The sequence below is a fragment of the Heloderma suspectum genome, chromosome 9, assembly GCF_057233095.1.
Source record: "Heloderma suspectum isolate Gila_16-S chromosome 9, 16-S_ref, whole genome shotgun sequence".
Classification (NCBI taxonomy): Eukaryota; Metazoa; Chordata; class Lepidosauria; order Squamata; family Helodermatidae; genus Heloderma; species Heloderma suspectum.
Window position 1 is genome coordinate 42,285,347 of NC_139466.1, and position 12,879 is coordinate 42,298,225.

Sequence of the window (12,879 nt, forward strand, 5' to 3'; positions counted from 1 at the left end):
GGGGACGCGGGCGGGGCGCCGCCGCCGCCGGCGAAGAGGGCCGGGCGCGGAGGCCGGGCCCCGTGTCCCTAACGACCCGGCCGCTCCGCGGGGCTCCTTCGAAGCGCCCCGCGTACCTTTCAGCCCCGCGGCCCTTGCAGCCGCCCCGCGATGCGGGCGGGACAGCGGCTTGCCGCGCGGCCCGGCGAAGCCATGGCCGGGCGGGGGTCGATCCGGGAACGTCCCGGCTCCTCCCGCTTCGCCGCTGCGCTACATCGGCTCTCCTCGGGACGGCTTTCTGGTCCCCGGCGCGGCCGAAGCGGGCCCGGATCTCGCGCTGGTCTTTGCGCGAGGACGCCGGCTCGCGGGCAAAGCCGCAGGGCGGGCGCTCCGCCGGCACGCTTTCTCACGACCCGGTTCGCGCACAGAGACGCGTGCAGCCTGTCGCGCGGGGGCAGCTGAAGTTCTCTGTCCGTCTGGCCCCTCCCGCTCCCCCTCTAACAAAACAAGGAAATGCTGGTGCGACTCCCCTGTTCGCCAGCTGAGAGCAACACCCTAGAACGCGTGTGACTTTCCCCCGAAGACAGACTAGATTCCTTATTACAGACGCCACCCCTTCCACGTTCCTTATATTTTGATTTGAGAATCCTAAGGCTCAAGCACGGGACTACATGAAGTGACAATAATGGCAAGTGCCTCTGAGCATATGCAGAATACCTTTACCTAATACTAAGTAGGCAAAGCCACCTTCTCTATACGGGATTTGAAGCATAACTTCCAGGTATGCATTTGCAACCAATAGTTTACCACTGTGCTAATATAGTGGCCCCTTTGAAAGCACAGGGTTGCTCTGACCCCTTACTTAAATCTGGATTATTCAAAACCCATAGCCACTGTGCACAGCTCCTCCCCCAGAAGCTTCAATTTCAGTCTATATTAATTAGCACTCCCCTTTATTGTAAACTCCAAGCATTATCTGGATGAAGCTGTATTGTACAGCTTTTGTTGTCTCTGTATGTGATGGATTCAGGCCACTTTTGTGGTATACAGATATAAGCATCAGAAAATACAGGATAAGTCTGAGTTTTATCAGACTTATCCTGGGGAACTGGGAGGGGTCACTCTCTCCCAGCTGTGCCCTCCTAGGTACTCGGCGCAACACCCACTCGAGGGTCGGGGAGGGGGGGTTGCCATGGTCTATAGGAATTCAATCCCTCTCTCCAGGCTTCCTGCTAATTCAAGTGCAGATCTTGAGTGTCTGTACCTTGTGTTGGGTACCCGGGACAGATTAGGGATTCTGTTGGTGTACCTCCCACCCCGCTGCCCATCAGACTCCCTGCCTGAGCTGACAGAGGTGGTCCCCGACTTGGTGCTGAGAAGCCCTAGGATGATGGGCCGGGGGGATCTCAACTTCCATGCCAAGGCTGCTGTATCGGAGGCGGCTCAGGACTTCATGGCCGCCATGACAACCATGGGGCTGTCCCAACATGTCATCGGCCCAATGCATGTAAAAAGACACACACTTGATCTGGTTTTCTCGACTGGGCAGGAGGAGGAGGATCTGAAAGTGGAGGAATTAACATCTGTCCCTTTGTCGTGGTCAGATCACTTCCTGTTGAGGTTTAGACCCTTGGCAGCCTTCCCCCTCTGCAAGGGTGGGGGACCTATTAAAATAGTCTGCCCTCGGAGGCTAATGGATTCTGATGGAATCCAGAGGGCTCTGGGGGATTTTCCTGCTGGTATGGCTGGTGCTCCTGTCGAAGCCCAGGTTGCTCTGTGGAATGCAGAGATGACTCGGGCAGTTGACACGATCCTGCCCAAGCGCCCTCTCTCTCTGAGCAGAGCCTGGCCAGCTCCTTGGTATACACCTGAGCTGAGGGCAATGAAGCAAGAGACGGCTAGACGCAGGTGGAGGAAAACTCATGCTGAGTCTGACCGAACACAGGTAAGAGCTCACTATCAAGCCTACTCTGTGACAGTGAGGGTGGCAAAGAGACAGTTCTTTTCCACCAGCATTGCATCTTCTCAGTGTCACCCAGTGGAGATTTTCCGAGCGGTTCACAGCCTGTTTTCTGGGCCAGGGAAGGAGATGGTAGAACCCTCGGTGGCACGCTGTGATGAATTTGCAAGGCACTTTGAAGATAAAGTCGCTCAGATTCGTCATGAATTGGACACCACGACCAATGCAGTTCCATTGGTAGAGGCATTCAGAGCACCGTCTGGTCCAGTTCTATTGGATGAGTTTCAGTTATTGAGGCCTGAGGATGTGGACAAGGTGCTTGGCCAAGTCCGATTGACCACTTGTGTGCTTGACCCTTGCCCTTCATGGCTTATTAAATCAAACAAGGAGGGGATGTCTGGCTGGGTCCAGGAGGTTGTAAATTCCTCCTTGAGAGAGGGAGTGGTGCTGGCCTCTTTTAAAAGAGGCAGTACTCAGACCACTCCTGAAAAAGCCTAACCTGGACCTGGAGGATGTTAACAATTATAGGCCAGTGACCAACATCCCTTCCTGGGTAAGGTGCTGGAGCAGGTGGTTGCAGGACAGCACCAGGCACTGTCTAGATCCATTCCAATCGCGCTTCAGGCCTGGTTTTGGAACAGATACTGCCTTGGTCACCCTGTGGGATGACCTCTGCCGGGAGAGGGGCAGGGGGAGTGCGACCCTGTTGATTCTCCTGGACCTCTCAGTGGCTTTCGATACCGTCGACCATGGTATCCTTCTGGATAGGTTGTCTGGGCTGGGAGTTGGAGGCACTGCACTGCAGTGGTTCCGCTCCTACTTGAATGGCCGACTCCAGAAGGTGGTACTTGGGGATTATTGCTCTGTGCCATGGCAATTATGCCATGGGGTTCCACAGGGCTCTGTTTTATCCCCCATGCTGGTTAACATCTACATGAAACCACTGGGGGAGGTTATCCGGAGGTGTAGGCTGAGGTGCCATCAATATGCGGATGACACCCAGCTCTACATCTCTTTCTCATCAAAACCAGGTGAGGCAGTGGCTGTTCTGAATCAGTGCCTGGGCACGGTAACGGACTGGATGAGGGCTAATAAACTGAAACTCAATCCAGAGAAGACGATGGGTGGTTCGTCTGCCAGGCTAGGTGATATTCAACCTGTTCTGGAGGGGGTTGCACTCCCCCTAAAGGAACACGTTCGTAGTTTGGGGGTGCTCTTGGACTTGAGGCACAGTAGAACTCAGTGGCACCGAGCACTTTTTATCAGCTTAGGCTGGTATACCAACTACACCCTTATCTGGACAGATAGCCTAGCTACAGCTATCCATGCTCTGATAACTTCTCATCTGGATTACTGCAACGCGTTATACGTGGGGCTGCCTTTGAAAACGGTCCGGAAACTTCAGCTGGTCCAAAATAGGGCAGCAAGACTATTAACAGGGACTGGCCAATGAGCTCATATTCCACCAGTACTTTTCCAGCTGCACTGGCTGCCGGTGCATTTCCAGGTCCAATTCAAAGTGCTGGTATTAACATTCAAAGCCCTTAACGGCTTGTGCCAGGTTATCTGAAGGATCGCCTCCTCCCATATGTGCTTGCCCAGACCTTAAGATCATCCTCAGCAGCCATCCTCCGTGAGCCCCTGCCAATGGAAGTGAGGCAGGTGGCTACTAGGAGGAGGGCCTTTTCTGCTGTGGCACCCCGGCTCTGGAATGAGCTCCTTAGTGAGGTTCGCCTGGCACCTACATTGTATTTTTTCCGGCGCCAGGTGAAGACCTTTTTATTTTCCCAGGCATTTTAGCTCTTTAGACTTTTAGCTTTGCTGTTTTAAATCTGTATTTTAAATCCCTGCACTGCTCCTAGGTTTTATTCTGGTTGTATTGTTTATTGTGGCTTTAAAGTTTTATATATTTTGTATTGTTTTATTGTGCGCTCTTTGGTTTTAATTTTTGTGAACCGCCCGGAGAGCTTTGGCTATTGGACGGTATAGAAATGAAATGAATAAATAATAAATAAATTTTCAATAAATACTTTTCCCAATGGGGAGCGGCACACAATGCAGGGAGGGGAGAGAGGCAGAGGAATCCATTTTGTCTTGATGGGTGAGAAGAAAGATATTTTCACTGGCAGGTTGCACCTGCTTTGCAGGCAAAAGGTCCCAGGTTCAGTCCTCGGGATCTCCCGGAATGGCTGGCTAGAGACCCTGCAGAGCTGCCGCCAGTCAGCATAGACAAAGCTCAGCCAGAGCCCAACTGGCTAGCCAGTGATGGAGATGTCAGTTTGGAAGGGCAGGCACTCATCACAACCGTCCCCATGGCCACAGCCCCAGGGAGAGTCCAAACATTCAGGCTGCTGTGTTGATCCATATCAACAAATCAGTTCTTGCCCTTTTCATCTCTACCAGGAGTGGGTCTTTTTGCAAAGTTAATGGGTCTTAATTGCACGCTCAAGACTAAGGCGCCCTAGAATATTATGAATTACAACTGGGAATAATATATGGTCTTCGGAAAATTCATTTCCCCCCAGCGCCTGTGAGGATGGCAGCTCAGCAGAGAGGGACCAAGGGAAGCCGGGGGGGGGGGGGGCGGCGGCGGTGAATACAAAAGTGCAGGTGCTGTGTCCCTGGGATGTCCTTCTTTCCTTGTTTTTTGCCTGGCTCCACTACACCACCAGGGCTGATGCAATACAAGGCAGCTTCCCCACTGTTTGTTTCTTCCAAGCTGCATTTTGTTAGTAGCGAGTAAAGAAGAGGCAAGTTGGTTCCTTTGCCCTTTTAAAAACAGCACTCTTGTATTAGCTCTAAATGACCTCTTCCCTTAATTTTAGGAGAACAAACATGTGTTGAGTTTTCAACTAAACAAAGCCAGGCATGAAAACTTGAGCTGAACAGGAAAAGAACAAGGAAAGAAAGCAGGACATCCCAGGTTCCCTTTGCCAAATGTTCATCCCGCTCCCCCCTGAGCCACTACGCACTCCAAGGGCCTCCAGATAAAGGAAGCTTGCGATTTTCCATGAATAGATCACGCTACCATGTCAGAATGCAGGAAACGCCACAGGAAAAGAGCTCCTAAAAGCCACTCAATTCCAGCCAATTTCTCAAGCCAAGTTATACAACTGAGCAAAAGGTTACTTCTGGTCTGTGGAAAGAACAGAGAACATAAGTACTACTTTAGAAACAATTAGAAAGCTCCAGATGCCTTTCCTTCTTCTTGTTGTCCTGTCCCCCCGCCCCCAGCACAGGAATGCAGCTGGAGAACTCCATCTCAGATTATGAAGAGACTGTACAACAGAGATAATGCTGAACAATGGGTACCCCAAAGGTCATACATCAGCCTAAGCAGGGGAGACAGCAGCCACCTGTATTAAATTTCTGTAGCATGTTTATAGCAGCCACAGAATGAGTGCCATCTGCCAAAAGAGGATGAAGAGAGACAGTGCAATATTGCATTCATATTTGTCTCCCTAAATCCCTGGAGCTCCAAAGTGCATAAGAACCCTTGGAAGTTCAACATCAAGCCAGAAGGGATTTATTCAGGGGTCATTTGTCGAGGCGAATGAGAAGCTACACACAGAACTCAGAAATTCTGATTCTCAGCTTTCTATCAAAGACAATTAGGGTGCAATTCTTTGCATGTTTAGACAGAGAAAAGTCCTACAACTCCCAGACTTCAGGGTGGCAGGATCTAGTTTGATTTTTGCCAGAACCTTGAGGTCCACCTCATGGCTGCAAAATGGAGGTGGGGGCAGAAATATACAGCTAAGGAATAGGATCCCCCTGAGGTCATGCTCAGCTGAGGAATTTGTTTTTGTATCAGAAATTAGTTTACAGTCCCTTTTTGCACAAAAATTCACTCCTAGTCTCTTCCTTCCCCCCATGTCTTTAATTTCAACATCCTAATTTAGGACATATGTGTCTTTGTGTGTGTCTGTGGGGGGGGGGGGCTGTTGTTAAACAACTGGGAATCAGAAACCTTTGCCAATCAACTGCAGATCACCCCAAGATCTACCAATAGAACCCACTCTCTGCCTGCCTCCGCTCTAGAGCTGTTCCAACACCCAGCAGTTGAAGAAATATGTCTCTATTTAGGATTGCACCCCAGTTATTGCAACATACATTGCACCCAAGGAAACAGCAGCAGTAGCTTAGATGGCTTTAACAATAGATTGGACACATTAATGGAGGGCAGGATCAAATAACAACTTTTAGGGTGCAATCCTATGGCTGCTAGACAGCAGCTAGATGGTCACAGGATTGTTCACTTTTCAGGAACCCACCTTGGAGTTAACCCTGTTATAGAGCCTCAGTGTATCAGATGCTGGGGACAAACCACAGGAGAAGGCTGTTGTTTTCATGCCAAGCTTGTAACATCTGTCTGGCCACTGCTGTAAACAAAGTGCTAGACTTGACAAACTTTTGATCTAATCCAGCAGGGCAGTTCTTATTGAAAGCAAAGCAAGAAGCAGCACCATAACTGGGGAGGAAGATTTGTGAGATTGAAATAGCCACACTAACCACTCAGCTTTTGAATCTTTTCCTCAGGAACAACGAGGACTAGCCACATAAAGGTCAGTTTAAATGTGATGGTAGCCACAAGGAGACACCACACATTTCAGTAAGGTATTGGCATGAAGATTCTACAGATAAAACCAATATACACGGCAAGTCCCTTAAACGGTTATTCCAGCAGCCTCTAAGTTACTGGCACAATGTATAAACTAAGCGACTTGATGCTTTTTTTTAGTGAGTGACTTTGTCAGACTCAGAGGTTTTAACAAGAATTCACAGGCCATATAAAATTGCTTTCGGCACAGGTTGTCCACTTCGGATCTTCTTGAAGACTCTATGGAAGGTGCTGCTACCACACTGGAGATTTGCAGCTGCTCACTGCAGACAGTAATAAAGTGTACCTCACATATACATTTTAAACATTTTAATTTTTTTAAAAATTAAAGCATTGTTCTGATAGTGGCCGGAGTCCCAATGCTGTTTTGTGCCCACTTCATGTTGAAGGGTCAACTAGAAAAGTAGTACCCTCTACCGGTGGGATGTGGTTCCACAGGTTTGGTTTTGTTTTTAAACCCATCCCACACACCACTTAAAATGAGGAAAAGTGGCTCTTCTCCTTGCCCCCCTAGGACCCCACAGCACAACATTTCTGGGTGCAGCCTCTGCTCCCTTTCATTTCCCCTCCCCTGTGGAATCTGTCTGTCGGTTAGACTACTGTGTAAAGTACCATGTATGCTAATGGCGCTATAAAAATTAAGTGGGGGGAGGGGCACACCTTCCTTCTGAGCTCAGTAAACCATGCTGCTTAAGGAGGCCGTAAAGACTCTTTCCCTGGAGGATGTGAAGAATAAAGAAAGAGTTTCAGGTGATGCTTTATGGCAGGGATGGAGAGAGGGCAGATCTGGATCTGCTGATCACTCTCTGGATGGTTGGTAAGGAATTCTGACTCCCAGTGGTTTATTATTTATTATATTTACATCCTGCCATTTTCCTGCAAGGAACCCAAGTCAGCTTAAATAATCCTCCTCCTCTCCGTTTCATCCTCACAACCACCCTATGGGGTAAGCTAGGCTGAGAGTCAGTGGCTGCCCAAAGTAATCAGCCGAGCTTCATGGCCAGCGGGGGACCAGAACCCGGATCTCCCGAGCCCCAGTCCGACACTCTAACCGCTACGCCACACTGGCCCTGGGTTTAACAGCAGCAACAAAATGACTCCCTCCTGCCTTAAAAATTATGCCGCTGAAATAAAGAAAGCCTGGATAACCAACAATGGATTTCTGTGAGAAATGCCGGTGGGCTCCATTCCGTCGCGGTACTCAACGCAAATTCCCGGGCTCGGCCTTCTTGGATCCCAAGTGAGTGTCTCGCGCCAGGCTCCAGCGGGTGGATCTCAGCGTTCCCGGGAAAAGCCCAGGCGGACCCCACGAGCCGGAAGTCTGCCCTGCGGCGCTTGAGGGGCAGGTCGCGCAGCATCCCCGCGGAGGCTGCGGCACGGGCGGGGGCGGGGGCAGCCCCCCCCCCAGACGAGGCTGCCGGCGCGCCGCGCAGCACTGTCCCTGCTGCGCTCGCTGCCGGGCCGCTTTGGAGGGCTCCGGCAGGCGCCTTCCCCACCGGGCGAAACCAGCCTGGCTGGGGCCGCCTGAGCGCAGCACACGTGCCCCGCGGCCACGGCGCGAAGGCGGCTCGCGGCCCCAGGAGCGGCAGGCTGGGGCTTGCGGGATCGACCTGGCTCTGCACGAGCACCCTGGGCTCCACCCACCGGACCCGGGGTCCGAGGCAGGCGCGCTTCGACGGCCAGAGTTCTCGGCCCAGGCTTCGGTTCCGAGTCCCAGACCCGGCGTGTCACCACGCCGGATCCAGCCAGCGGGACCCCGGGGCCCTTCCGAGCCCCGCCTCTCTGCGCCGCGAAAGCGCCCCGGAGCCTTCGGCGCCCCGAGCAGGTGCTCCGCTACGGCGCCCGCTCCCCTCTCTGCGCCGGCCCGGCCCGGCCCGGCGCGGCCGCCTCCCCGGCCGCCCAGCCGTCGCGCGGGTCCCCCATCCCGCCCGGGGCCGGGCTCCAGAGGCCACGCGCGGGCGGAGGCGGATCCGCGCATCCGCCCTCCGGCGCTCGCCAAGCCCTCCCGAGCTGGGGAGGCGCACCGACGGGCCCCTTCCCGGCCGCGGCCGGCACCTGCCCAGGGCGCGCCTCGCAGCTGCCCCAGGAGGCGGCCGCAAGGCCGGCGGCAGCGCGAGGGCTGGAGAGACCCCCGCCCCCTCAGACGGACGCGGAGCCCCCCAGCAGCTCCTGCGCGCCTTACCGTGCGCTTCGCCGCCTTCTCATCCATCGCGCGGCTTTGCCCCGGAGGCGCCGAAAGCCCGCGCGGCGACGCGGCTGCCTGCTACTTTTGCCGACTTTCACCGTCAACTTCAACTACGGCTCCCAGCATGCCGCTAGAGGCGCGGCTGCACTGCGAGGGCTTTTGGGAAATGTAGTTTCTTGGCCCCAAGCCCCTTTCATCGGTTATCGCACGCCCATTGTTATTAGGCGCGCGAAGGAAAGCAAATCAAAAGCAACGGATTGCGCCCAATTCTTTCTCCCCTGCTTTAGATTTAGCGGACTAAATCTAGGCACACCTCACATACATAGGATTATGCTGTTCCTAGGAAGTCTCGCTGCTTTTTGCAGAGCTCACGTCCGTAAAGGAGTGGAAGCCCACGGCGGCATCACTGCTGCCATTTGGGGGATGTGCTTAGTAAAGAGATAGAATAGTTGGGGTGGAGCGAAGGACACAGTAGTTGTAGGCATTCTTATCTGTAGTCTTCAAGCATGGAGAGGAGCTACATTTGGGATTTGTAGGTTTCCACAACCAATGCTGGCTGTGGAAGCTGTGCTGGTAGGAGGCTATGCTGGTAGGAATGCAGGACAGGGCTTTTTCTGTTGCAGCACGGAAGTTTCTGCACATCCGGGGGAGGGGGGATTAGCCCCAACTTTGTTCATTGTGTGCAGTTTTTTGCACCAGCAACGTCCATGTTTTTCCAGCAGTCACAGGCTGCATCTCACACTTTGCCAGGTGGGTGTCTTGTATTGTATCTACAAGTGCATCAGGAGCACCACTCAGGAGCACCACAAAAGCACCCAGACCCAAAAGATCTATAGCATTTATGTAAGGTCTAGAAAAGAAATTCTAATAGGTGACGTTGTTGTTGTTCAGCCACCTTTTACTCGGTAGTCTGTTTCAAACGTTCCCCCCAGCAAGCTGGGTACTCATTCTACCAACCTCGGCAGGATGGAAGGCTGAGTAATGACCCGGTGCTCGCACAGGAGGAACCTTTCCTGTTTCAAACTGAAGTGATTGTGGAGCTTGGCTGAAAAGCTCTCCTCATCAAGTACCGCATCTTCCTCCCTTTTCTTTTTTCACCTTCCTATCTTCAACCAATTTACCTAAATTGATAAATTATTTCTTTGGGCCCCATCCATTACTCTAAAATGAGAACATACACCTGTAACCAACTTTGTGTTCAAATTCCTGTCTCTGGTATTCCCTGAACTTTATCTTTGGTTACTCAATACTCCCACAATGTTTGCATACTTCTATCCTGTATCCAACTAGCGCCTGCATGGGCAGCCCAATCATTTACTCTTAAGATTAGCTATATGTTGGTAGTTTAGTCCACGGTTCACCCCTCCCCCACTAATTCAAAGTGAAGTATGTCACTCCTGCAAAAAACTCAGTTTCTCTCCCCTTTACCATTTTCTTTTGAAGAGTAGCACTAGCTCTCCTGTATTTGGAAAATACCTTCAGACTTCTCAGCAGCTGTTTTTAACTTAAAAACAAGAACTTAAATCTAGTGGAAAAAAGCAGAATTTACCCCCAATCCTCAACTGCAAGGGATCTCCTCTCTCCTCAACCCACTGTTCCCCCCACCCCCCAAAGTTATTGCCCATAAACACAACTTGTTTTACTGTTTCTTTGCAGCAAAGAAATGTTTCAAAATTGTTTTTATCCTCCAGCTAGGACTTTAAGCAAATTTAGCAATACAGTTATAGTGTTTTAATATACATGAGGCTGACAGGAAGGAAAATTCATGGGAAGATTGAACAGTTGGGAGCAATCTGCATCCTGCATGCCATCATGAAGCAGAAACCGATCATGTTTGTTTCTAAAAAGCTAATTAGATGAGCAAATGAAAATTTCACAAGTACTATTTATCTGCTGTTTAGATGACCAGATCAAATGTGTCCATGCTCATTCAAGTAACAGAGGTAGACAGACCTGACACATACCATACTGAATTTAAAAAGGGGGGGGGGGACGCTCTGGCAGGTATTATGTAAGTCTGCCCTGAAAACCAAGCTCAAAGTGGTAAAATACATACAAGATTTTTTTTAAAGGATTAAAAAGCTCTTTAATTCTGAACAATTCTGATGTGTGCATCATGCCAACTATATATCTGAGAGCTTACCTCCCTCATATGCTTTATTCCAACCTCAAATGACTATACCAGGGGTAGGTACCTTTTTGGGCCCATGGGCACATATGGCAATGTGAGAAACTGTCCTGGCACCACCTCAGATGGGGATGCTGCAAACAAATGCATTGGCCTGCTACCTCCTCCTATCTTCATTTCCTAAGAATGTCTGAGCCCCACATGTGGCCCAGAGGCATTCAGGAGAAAAGAAGATGGGAGCAGCTAGAGGCCCTCACTTTGCTCTGAACTGAAACATGGGAGGGTAGGACACCTCGGTGGGTGCCAAGAAATGTATCCGAGGGAACACTGATGCCCACAGGTTCCATGCTGCCTACCCCTGGACTATAAGCTTTTTCAGATGGCTGCACCACCCTTCCTCTAGAAACTGGCCGAAGGTGAAACCCCAGCATTTTCCAGAAATGCTATTAAGGCCACCTCTTTTGGGTTGGCTTTTAATGGCCAGACTTAAAAACTGCTGAGCAATGTTATACTTGGTATAAAGTTTATCTTAATCTGACTGGCTATATATGTGCTTGGGTATCTACTCCATGCCCTAAGGACGGGTTAGAAATAACAGAAATAAGAAAAACATGATACACATAGCAACTTAGACAATGCACTGAATTGGCAGTAATATCATGAGAGAAAAGAGCAGCATACCCCAACTATGTTCGCATTGTAAACATTTATTTAGAAGCTAATGTTGTAGTCAATGTCAAGAAATTGGTATTTTCTCCTGGCTTGTAAGCTGTATCAAGTGACAAATAACAGCAGCTAAAAACACTACGGAAGCTGAATGGAGAAATCGGTTTCGGGAAACTGACAACTACTAGGAGAACTTAGCCTTTTTAAAAAGGCAAAAATATAAATATATACACTCTAAATCACAATAACCATTTAACACTACAGTAGTTCAGGTGGGGGAACCGTGGACAAATCAGCAGCATGTAAACTGCAGACTCTACCAAACAGACCCATCTTAATCTCTCCATCATTCTGTTTTGGTTCCAGTTTACATTCTGTGATCTGCTGCCTGTAAAGATATAGGAGCACTGCAGTAGCTGCTTTAAGGGTGGTGCGCGCACAGGTACATATTAGGAAAGAGATTCTTATCCATCCCACGTTCCATCCACTACACGTTGCTCAGAGCAGCCACTCCAGGAAGAACTTTACCTATAGAATTGAAAAGACGCAAACTTAAGTACTTGGGTTTAATCAGATATCCTGTAACACCTCAAACTGTAGTTGTTAAATGTCACTACATACAAACCACCTTTCAGCTATACCAGCTCACAAGGCTGTTAACAATGAACTTTGTTTTTAAATTTAAACAATACAAAAATAAATAGATAAACAGCCTAGCCAATAGCAGCAACATCAGAACAAGTGAAACAGCAAGAATTTGCTTAATCTTAACTCTGAAAGAACAGCAAAAAAGGCAAGTTTCTACTCTCCTGCAAAAAGAGGGGATTATGTTTGCTGAATCTTGAAGCAGAGGGAGCTCCAAAGAGCAGGGACTATCACAGAAAAAGGTGAAGTACAGCTGAGTATCCACAACTGATGGCACTTGGGACAGGTTTTCGTTGACCTCCATGTGTATGGTGGTGGTGGTGATCGTATAGGAGAAAGACCCGAGATGCTCAGATCCAGACCATTTAGAGCAGGCTTCCACAACTGGATGCCCTCCAGATGTTTTGGACTATGATTCCCATCAACACTGAGCACGGGCTATGATAGCTGAGACTGATGTGAGTTGTAGTCTAAAACATCTGGAGGATGCCAGGACAGGGAAGGCAAATTGAAGGCTTTAAAATAAGGACCAGACCAGCACCGTGGATCAGAAATAAAGTGGCATCAAACAAGGGTAAAAGGAGATGTTCACAAAGCCTTACGCCCATCAGAATAATTTTGAATTAATATCAAGTAAAAACATTTGTCTGGCTATTAAACAGGCTTATAAATTATATTGGAACATAGCATCACAA

General features: G+C 49.9%; 2 protein-coding genes across 4 annotated transcripts in view; both read right to left on the minus strand.

Annotated features, from left to right (window-relative positions):
- Nucleotides 1-8,853, minus strand: part of AMOT (angiomotin) — a 73,947-nt gene extending 65,094 nt beyond the window's left edge. Inside the window, exons 1-2 of one of the 3 annotated variants that reach the window (XM_084814234.1) lie at nt 8,743-8,853; nt 4,912-5,075 (exon numbers count right to left, since the gene is read on the minus strand). The gene's annotated coding sequence lies outside the window, so the exon portion shown is untranslated. Of the gene's footprint in view, nt 1-116; nt 454-4,911; nt 5,076-8,742 lie in introns of those variants that run through there. The other 2 variants (XM_084814231.1, XM_084814232.1) reach the window with 2 other exon arrangements.
- Nucleotides 8,854-11,560: 2,707 nt separating this feature from the next.
- The window catches only part of PGK1 (phosphoglycerate kinase 1), a 30,420-nt gene continuing 29,101 nt past the window's right edge, over nt 11,561-12,879 (minus strand). The window contains exon 11 of the mRNA XM_084814238.1: nt 11,561-12,067. Within this exon, the coding sequence (XP_084670364.1) occupies nt 12,027-12,067 (41 nt within the window). The 3' untranslated portion in view covers nt 11,561-12,026. The remainder of the gene's footprint in view (nt 12,068-12,879) is intronic.